Below are 16,148 nucleotides of genomic sequence, written 5' to 3'. Positions count from 1 at the left end.
CAATGGAGATGGAAGTGATGCCGCTACGAGCCCAGGACTGGCCAGAGGCTGGGGAGGGAAGGAAGGAAACTCAGAGGGAGCGCGGCCCCGTCAACACCTCGGTTTCACACTCCTAGCCTCCAAAACTGAGAATTTAAGCCACCTGTTTGTGGTCCTTGGCCACAGCAGCGTTAGAAAACGAACATTTGTATTTAGGGCAAGGCGATGGAGGCAGGTAAAGAGCAAGGGAGGCTAAGACGAATGGGGTGAGGTGGGAGGGGTGGGACGAGGTGGGGGGGTGAGTAGGGGACAGGTGAGCCTGCCCTGAAGACCCGAAGGTCACCAACAGCAAGGTCGCTCAGGTCCCCAGGCCGCCATCGCCCCTTCTGCTCCGTGGCTGCATTTTAGGCCTGAACCCAGGGTCTCTGAGAAAACTCTAAACTGCAGGACCCAAAACAAGCTGACTCAGCTTACTGTGCAAACTCCCAACCCCAGGGAGCTGGACGATGCCCTCGGCCTTTATCTGACTGACTTCTCGCCAGAAGAGTCAACAGGACTCTCAGCCGGGTGTGAGGGCCCCACCGCTCCCTGGGCTTGCAGATAAGCCGACCCGTCTGCCAAAGCGCCAGGACGATTTGCAGCAATGCTCACCGAGCCCCGGAGACGCGGTCATAATTAGCCCCTGAATGCCGCCGCCACCTCCGCTGAGAACCGGGCACATGAGCGCCGGTATCTCCTGGCCCTCCTGCCTTTTAATTAAAATGTTTGCCTACAGCTGCGTGTGGGGAGGTGGCGAACACAAATCCCACACAGATAACACGTAATGACCACCCTGGAACTTGAGAACAGGGAGGAGAAAAAGCTGGAATCTACTTGTGTTTATCGACCGATCTGGGTTAGACTGCAGAACGATCTGGAAGAAAGGCTGGATTTTTCTGGGACTTTGTCTCGATAGAGCAGGTGGGACACACGTATCTGCTTGGGATCTTGAGACGCGAGACAGACCATATCGTGAGAGGGGCCCCAGATTGGTGGCCCTGCTGTTTGGGCCCATGGTGCCTCTCCAGCTGGCTGCAAGGATCCCTGGGTGACCCCAGCCTGCTGGCCTCTCAGTTCTGTGGAAACTTCAGGGACCAAGTTCTTCGCATCAACATTCACAAGCTGGGAAGTGTCCCCGGCCTAGGCTTTGAATGTTGGTTCTGCAGACAGACCCTGCAGGGTGTCCCCACTGAAAGACAGCCAACCAAGACCAGAAATCAGGAACATCCATAGTGACATCGCGAAGGCGGCAGAATCGACACGGTCTGGTCATCGCAGAACGGCCCCCACAGTGCAGTCCGGGGAAGCACCCAGGGCACTTCTCTGTGCCCAGTATGGCCCCTAAGTTTCTGATAATAAAGTACAACCCTGGAAAATGCCCTCCCTAATAATACAAGTAAGCCCACACCAGGGCATGACAGGACACCTCTCTGTCAGCACTGGGAGGGGTCAGTGAGGACCAGCCACATCAACGACCTGGTTGTGCTGGTCTCAGGAACTGAACATCACGGAGCTGTCACCCACGTCATTCTTGGCCGTGGGCTGTTCTGAGTGGTGACACCACCAATGAGACAGCTTCCTCCTGAGACGATCCAGTCATGGCTGGCCGGCCATCAGGCTGCTTCTCCCACAGCAGAGCAATGTTGGCAGACCTCTAGAAATTGGGGGGACCTACAAGACAAGCTTCCCCTCGCGCTACAGGTCTGGCGACCGCAGCCTCACTTCCAGGCCAGGGCACAGACCGCACCACACTGTCGCCTCCCTGCAAAGCCTGACCTGGGCTGCAAATGCCCCTGGGATGGAAATTCAGCTTTCTCAACCCTTTACATTACTGTGCTGAATCACATCAGATAAACATCAAAGACAACCACCTGCTTAGGGTTCTCTAAGGAGGAGACTCAGATGGGGACTATGCACCTCCAGACCCCGCCAGGACGCTCGAGGGGCCTTCTCTTATCCGGCCTCTGTCCCTCCACACCAGCACCGGTGCCTCTGGGCCTGGGAAGAACTCCAGGAGTGCACAGTGAGCGGTCTGGAGGCCGAGGGTGATCAGTTGGGCCAAGTAGACCTCTGCTTGCAGACGCTGAGCAGAGCCAGGCAGCAGCTTGGCTGGGCAGGGAGGGCAGGACCCTGCCCCTGTGCCCTCTCGAGCGTCAGCATCTCACACGCATGATGTCACATCACACCCATCAACCCATGAGCAAGGGTACAGAAGGCCAGGCCTGCCCGCAGCGTGAGGCCTTCAGGAAAGCGAGCAGCACCACTCGGGGTGCAGGACTGACGGCCCAGCCCCCCCTGTGGCCCTGCAGGATGGCCACCCACACCAGCTGTACATCCATGGGCTCCCCCCCCCCCCAGGCCACGCTCTGCGGGGTGACTCCTCTTGGCCGCAGGGGGAGGCTCGGGGGCAGACGCCATGCGAGGGAGGCCGTCCCAGCTGTGGCCGCTGCCAGCAGGCAGCTGTACAAACACAGGGCTGCAGTGCCCAGCACCTTTCATTAAACCACTGTGAACAGGCACCACAGGGCAACGCACAAGCCGCAGCTCCGTGCCCGCCCGAAACCCTCCCACAGCAGAGCAGCCTGAGCAAAGGCCTCGGCTCGACTCTGTCTGTACTCATTTTTACCTGTCGCTTTTTCAGGGACTGGGGGTGAAGACTGGCGACAATCTTCACTAAGAAGCAATGAAAACAAAGTGCACATTTGTAAAAATGAAACTGTCTATGAATCCATGATTGTAAATAGCATGGCCTTTTAAAAAACACTCCCCAACTTTGCCGCCAATGGAGCTGGGTCCTCGAGACCATGGACGCTGGTTTTGAAAAGGGAGGGGGTCCCCAGAGCCCAGCGGTCCCTGTCCTGGATGTCATCTGACCCAGAACCACAGACACGAGGTTTCAGGGGGAGCTGGATATGTCCTGGAATTGCTGGGATAACCCTTCCTTTCTCACTTCTAACTGGAAAACCAACGTGCAGCCGAGAGAAGTGCGGCGCCCACTCAAGTTGGGAGGATGCTGCGTGAGCCGGAGAGGGGAGAGCACGAGCTCTGCGTCATCGGGGTGGAGCTGCGCTCACTGATTTCATGGTTTCCTGGGACTTCAGGGGCAAAGGTCATCAGTGCACATAGGACGCTCCTGTCTCAGCTGGGGCTGCCATAGCAAAATACCACAGATCAAGGAGCTTAAACAACAAACTTATTTTCTTACAGTTCTGGAGCCTAGAAGCCCAAGATCAAGGTCTGGCCAATCCAGTTTCTGCCCTCTCACTACATTCACTCGTGGCCTTTCCTCGGGCCAAAGACAATGAGTGTGCCAGCTCTCCGGTCTCTTCTCATAAGGATGCTAATTTTATCAGACCTACGACTTCATTTAACCTTAATTACTTCCTTAGAGGCCCATCTTCAAATACAGCCACACTGGGGCTTAGAGCTTCAACCTGTGAATTTTGGGTGACACAGTTCAGTCCATAACATTCCAGCCCTGGCCCCCCCAAAATCCATGTCCTTCTCACATGCAAAATATACTGATTACACCCCAACAGCCCCAACGGTCTTAACTCATTCCAGCATCAACTCTGAGTCTGAAGTCCAGGCTCATCTAAATATCTAAATCACGTGTGGGTGAGACTCGAGCACAATTCGTACGAGGTGAAATCCCTCTCCAACTGCGAACGTGGGAAACCAGGCGAGTTAAGCGCTTCCAAAATACCAAGGTGGATCTGGCACAGGACGGACATTCCCATTTCAAGATGGAGAAAGTGGCCCTGGCTGGATTTTCTCAGTGGTTAGAGCGTCTGCCTGTGGACTGAAGGGTCCCGGGTTCAATTCTGGCCAAGGGCATGTACCTCAGTAACAGGCTCCGTCCCTTCCCTGGTTGGGAGTGTGCAGGAGGCAGCCAATCGATGTGTGTCTCTTACATCGATGTTTCTCTCCTCTCTCTCTCTTTCCCTTCCACTCTCTCTGAAAAGCAATGGAAAAAATATCCTCGGGTGAAGATAACTAAATAAATAAATAAAAAGAGGGAGAAAGTGGGAAGGAGAAGGGGGGATGGGTCCCAAGCAAGCTCAAAACCTAGCAGCTATTAGTTATTAACTCTTATATAGATATTATAAGGTATCAACTCTCTTGAGAATAATCCTCTGGTTCCATGCTCTGCCCTCGGGGCCCACAAGGATGCAAGTTTCATGTTCCTTTTCTTGGAGGATAATGCACGTTAGCAGGCTTCCTTCATCCCACCCCACTTTCTGTTTCCTTCAATTCTAGCTGACCATGCTTTTCCTGGGACAATCTCATCTTTATTCCTGGCTTCTGCTGAAACGGCTGATTCAATCCCTGGTTCACACGCACACCAATCTCCCAATCTCTTTATCAAATGGGTGGTCAGCCACACCCCTGGTGCTCCCTTCAGGTCACAGTCATCTTTTTTTTTTTTCAATCTGGATAGGCTGAGACACTTACCATATGATTTCACTTATATGTGGAATCTAAAGAATAATATATAAATGAGCAAACAAAACAGAAACACAGTCACAGATACAGAGAACAGACTGACCACTGCCAGAGGGGAGGAGGGTTGGGGGACTGGGTGAAAAAGGTAAAGAGATTGAGAAGCACAGCTCGGTGGTTACAAGTCACAGAGAGTATAGGCAATAATATTGTGATAACTCTGCAGGGTGCCAGGAGGGTACTGGAAATACGCGGGACCACTTTGTAAAGTATTATGTGATTATGTAACCACTACACTCTACACCTGAAACTAATACAAAATAACAATGAGTGTAAACTGTAATTAAAATGTTTTTAATTAAAAATAGATTTTTTAAAAATCTGGAGAAGCTGAGAATCTTCCAAATCTTCGAGCCTGGATTCCTTTTTGCTCAGCACTTCCTTCTTCAATTCATCTCTCTCCTTTTGCATTTTACTAGAAGCAATAAGAACCCAAGCAGCATCCTCAATATTTTGCTTGGGAATCTCCTCAGCTAAGTATCCAATTTCATTGCTCAGAAGCTCTACCTGCCACAAAACACCAGGACAGGAACACAGTTCAGCCAAGTGCTCTGCCACTTTATACCAAGGACAGTCTGTCTTCCATGATCCACTAACGGGTTCCTCCTACGGATTTCCACCCGTGAACTCTGGGAGGTGGGGGAACACATTCAGTCCATAACAGTTTCTCTTCAACAGAACCACGCTACAATCATGCACAACCATAAACTCCCACTGTCTGCAAAGCAAGCCAAGAATCACTTCTAAAGCAGAGGTGGTTCTGTGATCAGTAACCAGACCCTGGATAAAAAGGTCCACGGTCAACACCAATTTATAAGATGCTCTTCGTCTCAATGAGTAAAGCAAGCTTAGAAACCCAGTGAAAACCCGCTGGCAGGAATTCAATACCATGAGCTTCAGCAACACGAACATCCGACAGAGTGGGTCCCTGTGGGCAGACAGTTCCCAGGGGGCCAGAAGGAGGGTTCCAGCTGCTTCAGATCAAAACTCACTAGTCTTTGGGGAAATCCTAGAAAAGTTAGCAACTCATTGTGAGAATGGGACCAAGAGTGACAAGTGACATGTGTGTGCAGAATTACAAATCAAATACGCTGAGACCCCAGGGTGCTGCGGAGAGCATGGGGGTGCGGGGAAGGGTGTGACCCACAGGAAGGTGGCTGGTCCTTGCAACCATGCACAGGTCCCTTAACCTCCAGCTTAGGGTCCCTCCACTGTAAAGGGTGACACCACCACACCACCTGCCCCACCCCGATGGGCAGGAGGAATAAATGAGATCGCACATACGAAAAGCCCTTTGTCACCCCTCGGGCACTGGGCAAAAGTCGGGAAGTCTCTTTGTACAACAACCTTTTACATTTCTGAACATTTTCAAATAAGCCATGGCTCCATTCCTGCAACAAGCAGGGCCCCTGCGAGGACCTTCCATGAGAGCTGACAAGCAGCAGATTCTCTCTAAGAAACTAAAGAATAGGCGCTCTTTACACAACTCTCAAAAATAGCTCAGTCCATTCAATAAAATCATCTTTGGAAACAAAACAAAAAGAGCCAACCGTCCCCTTGCACCTCGGCCCACAGGTCGCTGCTGCGGGAAGGCCTGGCATAAAGGGCGGAGGACGGGCCTGTGACGCCGCCGGAGCCGAGAAGACGCTATTCCCACCCCAGGCTCGCTCTTTGTCTACTCTGATTCTCCTTCCCCCTTCTCTTTCTACACTTTACAAAATCGCTTAAAAGTTCTATTTCTGGCCCAGTGACTTCCAGCCACCGCTGGGTTGGATCAGATTTAGCCCAAGGGTCTGCGGGTGACTGAGCCCACACAGTGCCAGCAGGAAGATGCCAGGCCTGCTCCAGCTCTGACAATGGCTGTCACAGGGCCGCAGGCACTGCCTGAGGGCTCTATTTGTGAACAAAGGGTCTCTCCTTAGGGACAAAGCGGGGCTTACTGAAGGCAGGGAGAGGGGAAAACAGAGGGCCCTGGAGAGGAGCCAAAGGGAAGGTACTGGGACCACCTGGACATGCTCTCCCCCAGGCTGCTGGAAACGTGAGCTCCGGGGTCTCCCCGGGGTTAATGGCTTCAGGGTCAGCAAGTAAAGACCGGAAGGTCACGGTGAGGACAATTGTGAGAGGTTTGCAGCCAGCCTGGGGGTCACACAGCGCCATCAGTCCAGCCTCTCCCGCCCATGTCTACCCCTGGCCGGCAGAGCTATGGGTGAGGTACCAGGATGACTGCCATTCTCCAGAACATTCCAGAGGGACCCTGCCCTGGGCTGTTCTGCTTGTCCCCTCCCCACCCCCTCACCCAGTATTAGCAGGAGGAGTGATAGGGAGTCTTGAGGGGAAGTAGCCCCACCACTCTTCCTTCCTTCCTTCCTTCCTTCCTTCCTTCCTTCCTTCCTTCCTTCCTTCCTTCCTTCCTTCCTTCCTTCCTTCCTCCCTCCCTCCCTCCCTTCCTCCCTCCTTCCCTCCCTCCGTTCCTTCCTTCCCCTTCTCCCCTCCACAGGTGGGATTCACACCAACTAGGTAGGTAGGGCTGAGGCCAGGGGGCCTCACCACTAGTGCCTTAGCTGCCTGTATTTACAAAGTCCCAAATATCACTCATCTCCCCTGGGACCAGAGCAGGACTCTCCACCCCCCCACCCTTCCTCATTGCCTGTCCTGTCCCGAGACCCCTCCCCGCAGGGCTTTATGGCTGCCACGCTCTGGAATCCCCTCGTCCTGTGTTCCCATCACCCGGCCCCAGGCCCCGCGTCAGCAACTGTCCACCGCTCAGCAGTGGGCTGGTCTCTCCCAGGGACCGTGAGCCCCAGGGGTTCTAGGATGGTGCTCTGAAGGCAGCTGTCCTGTGCCGCAGGGCCCCAGGCCCGGGCTCTACAGCACAGATGTCCTAATACGAGCTTCTGCTCACTCCCAGCGTGAAACATGGGTGAAAGCGAGCTGTCCGAGGTGAGCAAGCTGCAGTGACTGACTTGCCTTCAGAGCCCCACAGGCATCTGAGAGACCTGGAAATGCCAAATGGGACTGCACAGACACATGGATCGGACGCTGATGCCCTCCGAGGATGGGCCAGGGTGGCTGCAGCCTTGAACGCTAAACCACTGGTCCAAGATGTACCAGCTGAGCCCGGGGAGTGAGAGGGTGCGTGCCAACACCGAGGTGGCTTGGCAGTGTGACCCGACTCCACGTTCCTGGGCCCCGGCCAGACACACGACAAAGCCCATTGTTCCGTTAACAACTGAGGTGCCCTTTGGCAGCTATGACACCACAGCAGGGATGGCTATAACCAGGTGCCAAGCAGGTTACACACATCGGCGTATATCACCAGATGAAGCTGGAGAGCCCAGCTCGAGGGCAAAGTCAGATATCCCAGGTGATTCATTCAGCGGGTAACCATGTGGCTGCCAGCGGTGTGCCAAGCTCCAGGCCAGGCGCCGAGGATGCAATGAGACCCATCCCCCAGCCCCAGGGAGTCACGGTTTGTGGAAGGAAACAGACCCGAAAAACAGGCCAGCGAAGACAAAGGGGGAGACGCCATCACTCAGGCGTCCCACGTGTGGACGGCTGGGTGAATCCTAAACCAGGCCAGCCATGTTATTTTGTACAAATTACTTAAATTCCCCAAACACCCATTTCCTCATCTGTAACAGAGAGATTAATAAAACCTAAATCGAAGGGTTCTGTGGAGACCGAAACATGGCAATTTACGTAAAGTGCTTACCTTGGGATGAATAAAAATAAATTAAATAAATGAATGATGATTACTGCTCTTCTAGTTAACCACAAAAGAATCAGGTTTTCTGCACAGATGTGAAGCCTGACGTCTCGATGTATTTCTAACTTGTTCTCGTAAATACATCTTTAAAACACCCACCCTCACAGGTCTGAGGTCTCTCACCTGCACTGATCCTTCACTGGAAGGTCACCAGGGTGACCATGTAACTTACTGCCCAAACCAGGGCACCTCAGAGAGTGGACAAAACAGGAACCGTTAGTAATCCCACTGGGACAACAGGGTAACGCAGATGCACCGTTCTGAGCGAATGGAGCTGCTGATCACTGGGTGCATCCCTCACAGGCCGAGTTCAGGGGCACGGTCGGCAGCCATCACTGGGCATCCCTCCTCCATCATTTTAGGGAGGTGCCAACAACATTGAGAGCGGGTCCAACTAAACTCAGAGCCAGCAACTGCACCCCACCCCCCCATCCAGAAGTCAGGCTAGTCAATGTACCCGAACTCCCCCCCCCACGCACACCCCCCACATACACAGCTCTTCTCAAAACCTGAATCAGAGTCAGACCCCGGTCCTGGCACCTGGAGCCCGTCACCCCCTCGCCTGCCGGAGGCCTCCCGGGCGCCCCCTTACCTGAGGTGCCCCAAGCTGTAGAAGCGGGACTCGCCGTCGGCGGAGCGGACCACCTGCAGCGTGAACGCGGGCCGCAGCTGCCGGAGCTCCAGCAGGACCAGGGCCAGGTAGTGGATGAAGAGCAGCGCGTCCACCAGCGAGACCGCGTACTGCACGATGCCCTGGTAGTTCCGGTCCCGCGGGTCCAGGATGCGCACCCCGTAGAAAAGCCAATAGGACACCACGAAGAGGAAGACGAGGACCAGGAGGAGGGCGCGGAACACGGACACCCGCGGCACGTCGGCCCTCTGCCTGCGGAAGAAGAGGGCCCAGGTGCCCACGAGCAGGATGAGGAGCTTGAAGGCCACGGAGATGAAGAGTCCCTCGCAGATGGTGCCGCACGGCTCCAGCTCGTCCCTCCACAGGACCGCGGGCAGCAGCATGAAGGCGACCGGGGACAGGAACACTAGCAGGCCCAGCGCCCCGGCGACCGCCAGGCCCAGGGAGCGCCGGCAGTCCAGCCCCACGCTGTCCTCCAGGTCCTTGCTGATCCTGGCGATGTCCTCCTGGGATATGCTGTGCTCCGAGGTGCCCGTGACGGCCGTGGTGGTCTCTCCCCAGTTGTCATCCTGACGGGGAGAGAACAGGGAGGGTGGAGGGCCGCACGCCACGGGTCACTTGTAAGAGCCCCAAAGCCAGCACCTGGAGACACGGTGGACATGAGGTCCCACCCCGCGGAGCCAACCGACCCCCCGCTCGGGCGTCCTAGAAAACCCAAGCCTAGCTCGCTCGATACAGAAAATTTTAGAACTTTAGCCCGGCTGGGCGTGGCTCAGTGGTTACAGCGTCGACCTAGGACCCAGGCGATCGGGGTTCGATTCCCGGTCAGGGCACATGCCCGGATTGCGGGCTGCGGCCGATCAATGACTCTCTCATCATTGATGTTTCTCTCTCTCTCTCTCCCTCTCCTTTCCTCTCTCTGAAATCAATAAAGATATATTTTTTTAAAAAAAGTTTAAAACTTTAACAATTTTCATTGAAATTTTTCAAAAGGTATCATCTCTTTACCTTCACAAACAGAGAGAACGTAACTTGACCTTTTTGTTTGTACGTTTGGACGAGTTGATATCATTCCCCGGGTTGGGGTCCCTTAAGAGGCCTGGGGGGCCACGGGCTACTTGTCCTGTTGCTTGTTAGGTGAGCACCCGAGAGCTCGCCTGTGGCTCACAAAGGACACCCTCTGTTTTCGCCTCCATCCCTGCCTGGGTAACAAAGGCCACTTCTGGAAGTGCCCTCCTGCAGCTCGGACGGCGGCAGGCACAGAGGGAACTTACCTTGTACAAAGCAGAGCTTACCTGCAGCTAGGACACGCTTTTTTGGAAGCTCCACAATGTTTTCAAGACCCACTCAAAAAACACCAGTGTCAAGCTCTCCTTGACAATGTTTCCCAGTGAACAAGCTAAGCAAATTCAGGCGTCTATAACCAGGGCAGCTACAAACTCCTCCCACAATACACGCTCTCATGGCAAAATGAACAGCAAGGGCATGGGGATGCCAGGACTGTAATAACATGTCTGTCTTTTACTTTATTGCTTTCTCTCTCTTTCTAAACGCTGAGGTAGCTTCTGGTTAGAGCAATTAGTCTCTTCATTGAACAAGACCCAGCCGTCAGGATTTTAAACAATTTTGCTGTTTCACTGGCACCTCTTGAGTCCACTCGAAAGCAACAACAGAGCAAGGGGGCAATGAAAAGCCACATGGAGTCCAAGAGGGTGGGCCTCAGAGACTTGTGTATATGATTTAACTTGGAAAAGTCAGATAGAGGAACCAGTTGGGTGAAATTAATGTGTAATATACCAACTTAGAAAAATCTAGTTTAATAGCTGAATCAGCAAGACAGAGATCTCATAACAGAATAACCTCAAATCTAGTAAGAATAAAAAATATGATTTATGAGCCCTGGCCGGTATGGCTCAGTTGGTTGAGCATCCCTCCACGTACCAAGAGGTTGAGGGTTTGATTCCTGGTCAGGGCACATGCCCGGGTTGCAGGCTTGATCCCCAGTAGGGGGCGTGCAGGAGGCAGCCGATTGATGTTTTTCTCTCTCCCTCTCTCCCTCTAAAAAAAATCAATAAATTTTTTAAAAAGACATATGATTTATGAAATGTACAGGCCATAGCAATGAGCAGTGGTGGTGGCAAAGGTCTCGACCTGTGAAGTAACAGTTCCTCAGCTTGGAAAGCTACAAGTGCCACAGACCATGACAGAAATGACTAGTTAAGACAAGAGAAGCAACCAAGACGCTCGAACCTTGCTGGTGGACGTATAAAATGTACACTAGCTCTTGCAAACCAGTCTGGCAGTTTCATCTAAATTTAAATATATGCTTCACTGTATGGCCCAGCAGTTCCACTTCCAGGTTCTTATCAAAATAAATGAAAACATATGTCCACAAAAGACTTGTATGAGAATGTTCTTAACAGTTTTATTCATCATAGCCAAAAGTGGTGCAGCCCAAATGCCTGTCCGCAGGAGAATGCATAACAAATTGTGGAACATTCAGACACTAGAACGCTACTCAGCAAAAACGCCAAAGAGTGAACTGCGGAAACACACCACACCGTGGATCAATCTCCAAACCATGCTGCTGAGTGGGAAAAAAGTCCAAATCAGAAGAATGTGGTTCCAATTACATTAAATTCTAAAACAGGCAAAACTAATCTACAGTGCTAGAAATCAAAACAGGGCCTGCTTTGCAGAGGAGGGGGTGGGGGACTGTCCCAGGGACTGACCGGGAAGAACACGAGAGAACCTTCTAGGGTAATAAAAATACATATATCGATAGGATTATGAGTTATATGGGTTTATTCAGCTCTTGGAATTGATCAGAGTGTATACTTTAATCTGCTCATTTCTGTGTGTGTAAATTTAATTTTTTTAAAAAGAAAAACATCACAAGCAGGGAGAAAAAACAGCTACAGATTCAAAGATGACAACTTGCTTTAATATAAAGTAAGTTCCCGGGCTACCTAAAATAGTTTACTCTGTAACACTCTCAGTGAAGGCAACACTGGATTCCGTTTTGCAGTGGGCCTCATGGTTAGTGGATAACCAATGCTGAACTCATTACTCGTATCTTGCCATTTTGTTGACCGCAACACTGCTCTGATTTAGCTCCTTACCCTGTTTCCTGCCAAAGAGTCGCTAACTAAATCCTCCGTCCATGTTAAGAACGTGTGCACATCTGGGTCTAAAAAATGCAGATGTCCAAAGGGCCGTCTCCAGCTTGAGGTTCTCAGAACAGAAAGGATCTAAGATCCTCTAACCCAAGTCCCTAGGTTTTCAAGGAAGACGCTGAGGCCCAGCAAGGCAGTGCCTGCCCAAGGTCGCATGGCCCAGGAGAAGTGCAGCCTCCAAATGCCCGTTTCAATGTTTTCCCCACCACATCCTGGAGTAAATACCAACAGCTTCCCAATGTAGCTACGAGATATGGAGAAGCTGCAAAGAAGAAATGCCTTCGATGGGCCGCCAGCACCTCTGGATCCACATCTAGAAGGAACCGGACCCCCTGCAGCCCTTAGGGTGGTCCACTCTTAGGATTGGCCCCATCCGTCCAACCATCCCTCTGGCCCTCCCAGAGCCAAGACAGGCAGTGAAATAGTAATGTATATGCTGAGGAATTCTAATTTCAGTCCACCTATCTGCTTAGAAATGCATATCTGTGTAAAACTACAGGTACGCAGAGGTTTAACCATAGTCCTACGTCTTTACAGCTGTGTGTGCACGCATTGGTTTATTTGGGGCCAAGGCTGGACATGCCTATATTTCACCAGCTACGGAGGTGCCTATATTTCACCAGACATGTTGCCGAGTGTAGCTCAGATGTTTATTTAAATCAGATGGGTTGCCAGACAGTGGGGGCCCAGAGAAAAGACCCCACACAGTGTTTTTTTAAAAAATACATAAATTACCAACACAGTTGACCCTTGAACAATGTGGGGGTTAGGGGCACAGTCAAAAGTCTGCATATACTGTGACTCCCTCAAAACTTAACTACTAATAGCCTACTGCTGACTAGAAGGAAGTCTTACCAATAACCTAAACAATTAACATATATTTTGTATGTTATATGTATCATATACCGTTTTCTTAAAATAAAGTAAGCTAGCCTTAGCTGGCTTGGCTCAGTGGTTAGAGTGTCAGCCCCCGGACTGAAGAGTCTCAGGTTCGATTCCAGCCGAGGGCATGTACCTCAGTTGTGGGCTCAATCCCCGGCCCCTGGCCCCGGTTGGGGAGCGTACAAGAGGCAACCAATCGGTGTGTCTCTCTCACGTCGATGTTTCTCTCTCTCTCCCCCGCACCCCATCCACTCTCTCTGAAAAGCAATGGAAAAAATATCCTTGTGAGAGGATTAAAAATAATAAAACAAATAAGTAAATTAAGTAAGTAAGCTAGAGAAAGTATTATTTAAAAAAATCATGAGGCTGAGGAACTACATTTACGGGACTGCACTTAATGAAAAAAATCTGCATGTAAATGGACCGCAACAGTTCAAGCCGGTGTTGCTCAAGGGTCCACAGTGCTTAAAAAACTGAGTGAAATAGGGATTGCACATAAAACCCGTATTTCCAGCTTTTCTTAAATAGCACAGGCCCCAGGACCGCAGACAGAATCCCTGAGCTCCGGAGCAGTGTGAGGCATCTGGAGCTAGGGGCTGCCACGGCCCACGCGGAGGGAATGCAACCCCGTGGGGCCCAGAGCCCCCCGCTCGCTGCCACCCCACACTCCGTGCCGCGGGCCGCTGTTCACCCCCAAGCTCGCCTGATATACTTTTGCCTTTTGCTGTGTCCTGGGGCCTATTTCATTCATCTGTGTTTCCAACCAGGCATCTACGTTTGCAGCCCCCGAATTATCTCATGTCCGGTCCTAACCACCCTGCCCTTCTCCCCACGCGACTCGGGGTTTCTGGAAGGAAGGTCCTTCCCTCTTTCCTCCTGTTCCACTTGCAACGAGTCCCCGGAGACCGCAGCCCGTAACTTTTCCCTCCTCCGCCCTTATGTCAGCCCGGATGACTTCTTTTCAACACCATTCAGAGCAGGCCCAGCAATCACACTTGGGAAGCAAGCAGAAGCCAGCCAACGGCAGCGCAGGCCGTCCTCAGACCAACAAGAAACCACGGGACATAGACAAACTAATTAACATGCTGGAAAAACAACGAGAAAAGCCCAAGAGAACCTATTACAACAAGGCTTAGAGAAACATTTACCAAAAGGAATCCTGATCAAGGGGCCGCGTGCTTACAGGCGGCCTTTGATCCTTACCTGGACTTCCTCTGTCCGAGTGGAGTCGTTTCCCAACAGGGGCTCTCCGGTGGGAGCCTGAATGGTGACGGCTTTTTCTGACCCTCTGCCATCTTTATTCCGGGGTGACTTGTGTCTCTCTCTATTTCTTTCCCTGAAAAAGAAAGATAATAACTAGTATATTTATCCCATGTTAATTGACTCTCATCAAAATATTTTGTAAAGTTCATTTTGAGTTTAGGAAAATTACACACACACACACACACACACACGGTGCCAATACCCACCTATCGCCACTCCCTGTCACCGTGCAAAAGGTTAAGTTGTTCTTAGCATTTTCTTTCTGCCATTCCAGGACCCAAAACAAAGACTGTTACATCTCCATCAACAGTGCTCATATTTTTTCAGAGCCTAAAATTGCAACTTTTAGAATTCATGTAGCTAAGGCACACTGTTATTGTAAAGTGATTGCCTTGATTTGGATATAATTTGATTGAACGTATTTTCTAGGACCTTTTCATTGGGACAACACTGCAAAATCTTCAAGCTCTGGTCTGTCCAAAAAAATCTGGGACACACTGTCACCCTACACCTCTGAACAAGAAGAAAGGAAATCCTAAACCTGCACAGAGAATCACTTACCTCTCATTCCTACGAATTCAAACGAAAAGTCATTCCCACAGGTTCTAGCTGAACTCAAAGATACCCACAAAAACAAACAAAAGCCAGGACAAATGACACCAAGTGTGTGCATGCGTGTGTGTGTGCACATGCGCATGTACCTGTGTGTGTGTGCGTGTGTGCGTGTGTGTGTGCGCGCGTGGGAGTGTTTTCAGGCCTCCAAAGGAAAGCAGGCGACTGGCTGCATAATATTAATCCTGGGTGGTCCCCCAGGGTGACTGTGAGCGCACCCTGCCGAGGATCAATCTTGACAAAAGGAATCAATCACTGTGCAAAGCTCAGAGGTCCAAGGTTGACGCAAACCTGGGCATCAACCAACCATGGGAACTGGCACTCCCGTCCCCAACTGTGAACAGTCATCACAACCAAAGGAGCCCCACGGTGCCAAGAGTAAGCTCCCTCACCCGTCCCACAGGCCACCCTGACATCAGTCTTTCCTTCAGCCACTGTCCTAACTCCCAAGTCTCCCAGGTGGGACAGGAGCATTGCACCCACTGACTTTGGGGATAGCACAAAGCGGAGTGCCCAACACTCTGCCAAAAACAATCACTTCCACAGGATGCACTGTGAGAAACAATAAACAACTTGGGGGAGATTTCCCACGTGCCAGAGTGAACTGTTCAGACGAGTCCCAGGGTCCCCACCCCGCCTCCAGGCCAGATCCAGGAGCCTCCTCTTCCATTTTACTGTTTCCCCTTTCCCCACCTGCTCTCATCTCTGTCACTCTCTCTGCCATCAGCCAAGTCACATTCTGCCCTAACCTATCTAGCTGTTCACTGGTCCCGTGGGTCAAATCCTGTGACGGCACAGATTCCACCGGAAATCAAAATCCCTCCACTGAGTGCCAATTCCCGGAGCCTGGACAATCCCAGGCAGAAGCAGGTGGGAGCCACCCAGGGCTGGAAAGAGCCTCTCTAGGACCCACCATCACTCCAACCCCCACCCACCCGGCCTGGCTTGTAAAGGGCTTAATGGCACCCAAAGGAGAAGTGGCAGTCTATTAGTTCCTCTGGTAACATCGGAGGTGAACCAGATAAAAGCCATTTTTGATAACCTGGGGAAGGTTTCTCATCCCCAGAGGCAGAAACCCTAAACCAGTGCAAAGAAAACATTTGGGTGTGGATCTGGGTAGATTCGCTGGCACCACCCTCAGAGAATTCCTCGGGAAGGGAGACAGCAGGAATCTGCATTTTCCACCAGCTCCCCAGTGATCCAGGAAACGGTCCGCAAGGCTCTCCCACCCAAATGCTCCTGGGGGAGGCGGCTGTTGGACTAACTGCTTGGAAGGCGGCCTGTCTGTGGAATATCC

The 16,148-nt window shown here is 51.8% G+C and overlaps 1 protein-coding gene across 1 annotated transcript in view; it reads right to left on the bottom strand.

Annotated features, from left to right (window-relative positions):
* Positions 1-16,148, bottom strand: part of VANGL1 (VANGL planar cell polarity protein 1) — a 38,648-nt gene that overhangs the window by 10,529 nt on the left and 11,971 nt on the right. The window contains exons 3-4 of the mRNA XM_087828052.1: positions 14,180-14,312; positions 8,880-9,487 (exon numbers count right to left, since the gene is read on the bottom strand). Coding sequence (XP_087684178.1) covers positions 8,880-9,487; positions 14,180-14,312 — 741 coding nt within the window. The remainder of the gene's footprint in view (positions 1-8,879; positions 9,488-14,179; positions 14,313-16,148) is intronic.

This window comes from Miniopterus natalensis, chromosome 19 (assembly GCF_054644295.1).
Source record: "Miniopterus natalensis isolate mMinNat1 chromosome 19, mMinNat1.hap1, whole genome shotgun sequence".
NCBI lineage: Eukaryota > Metazoa > Chordata > Mammalia > Chiroptera > Miniopteridae > Miniopterus > Miniopterus natalensis.
This window is presented reverse-complemented; position numbering and strand designations above follow the sequence as displayed.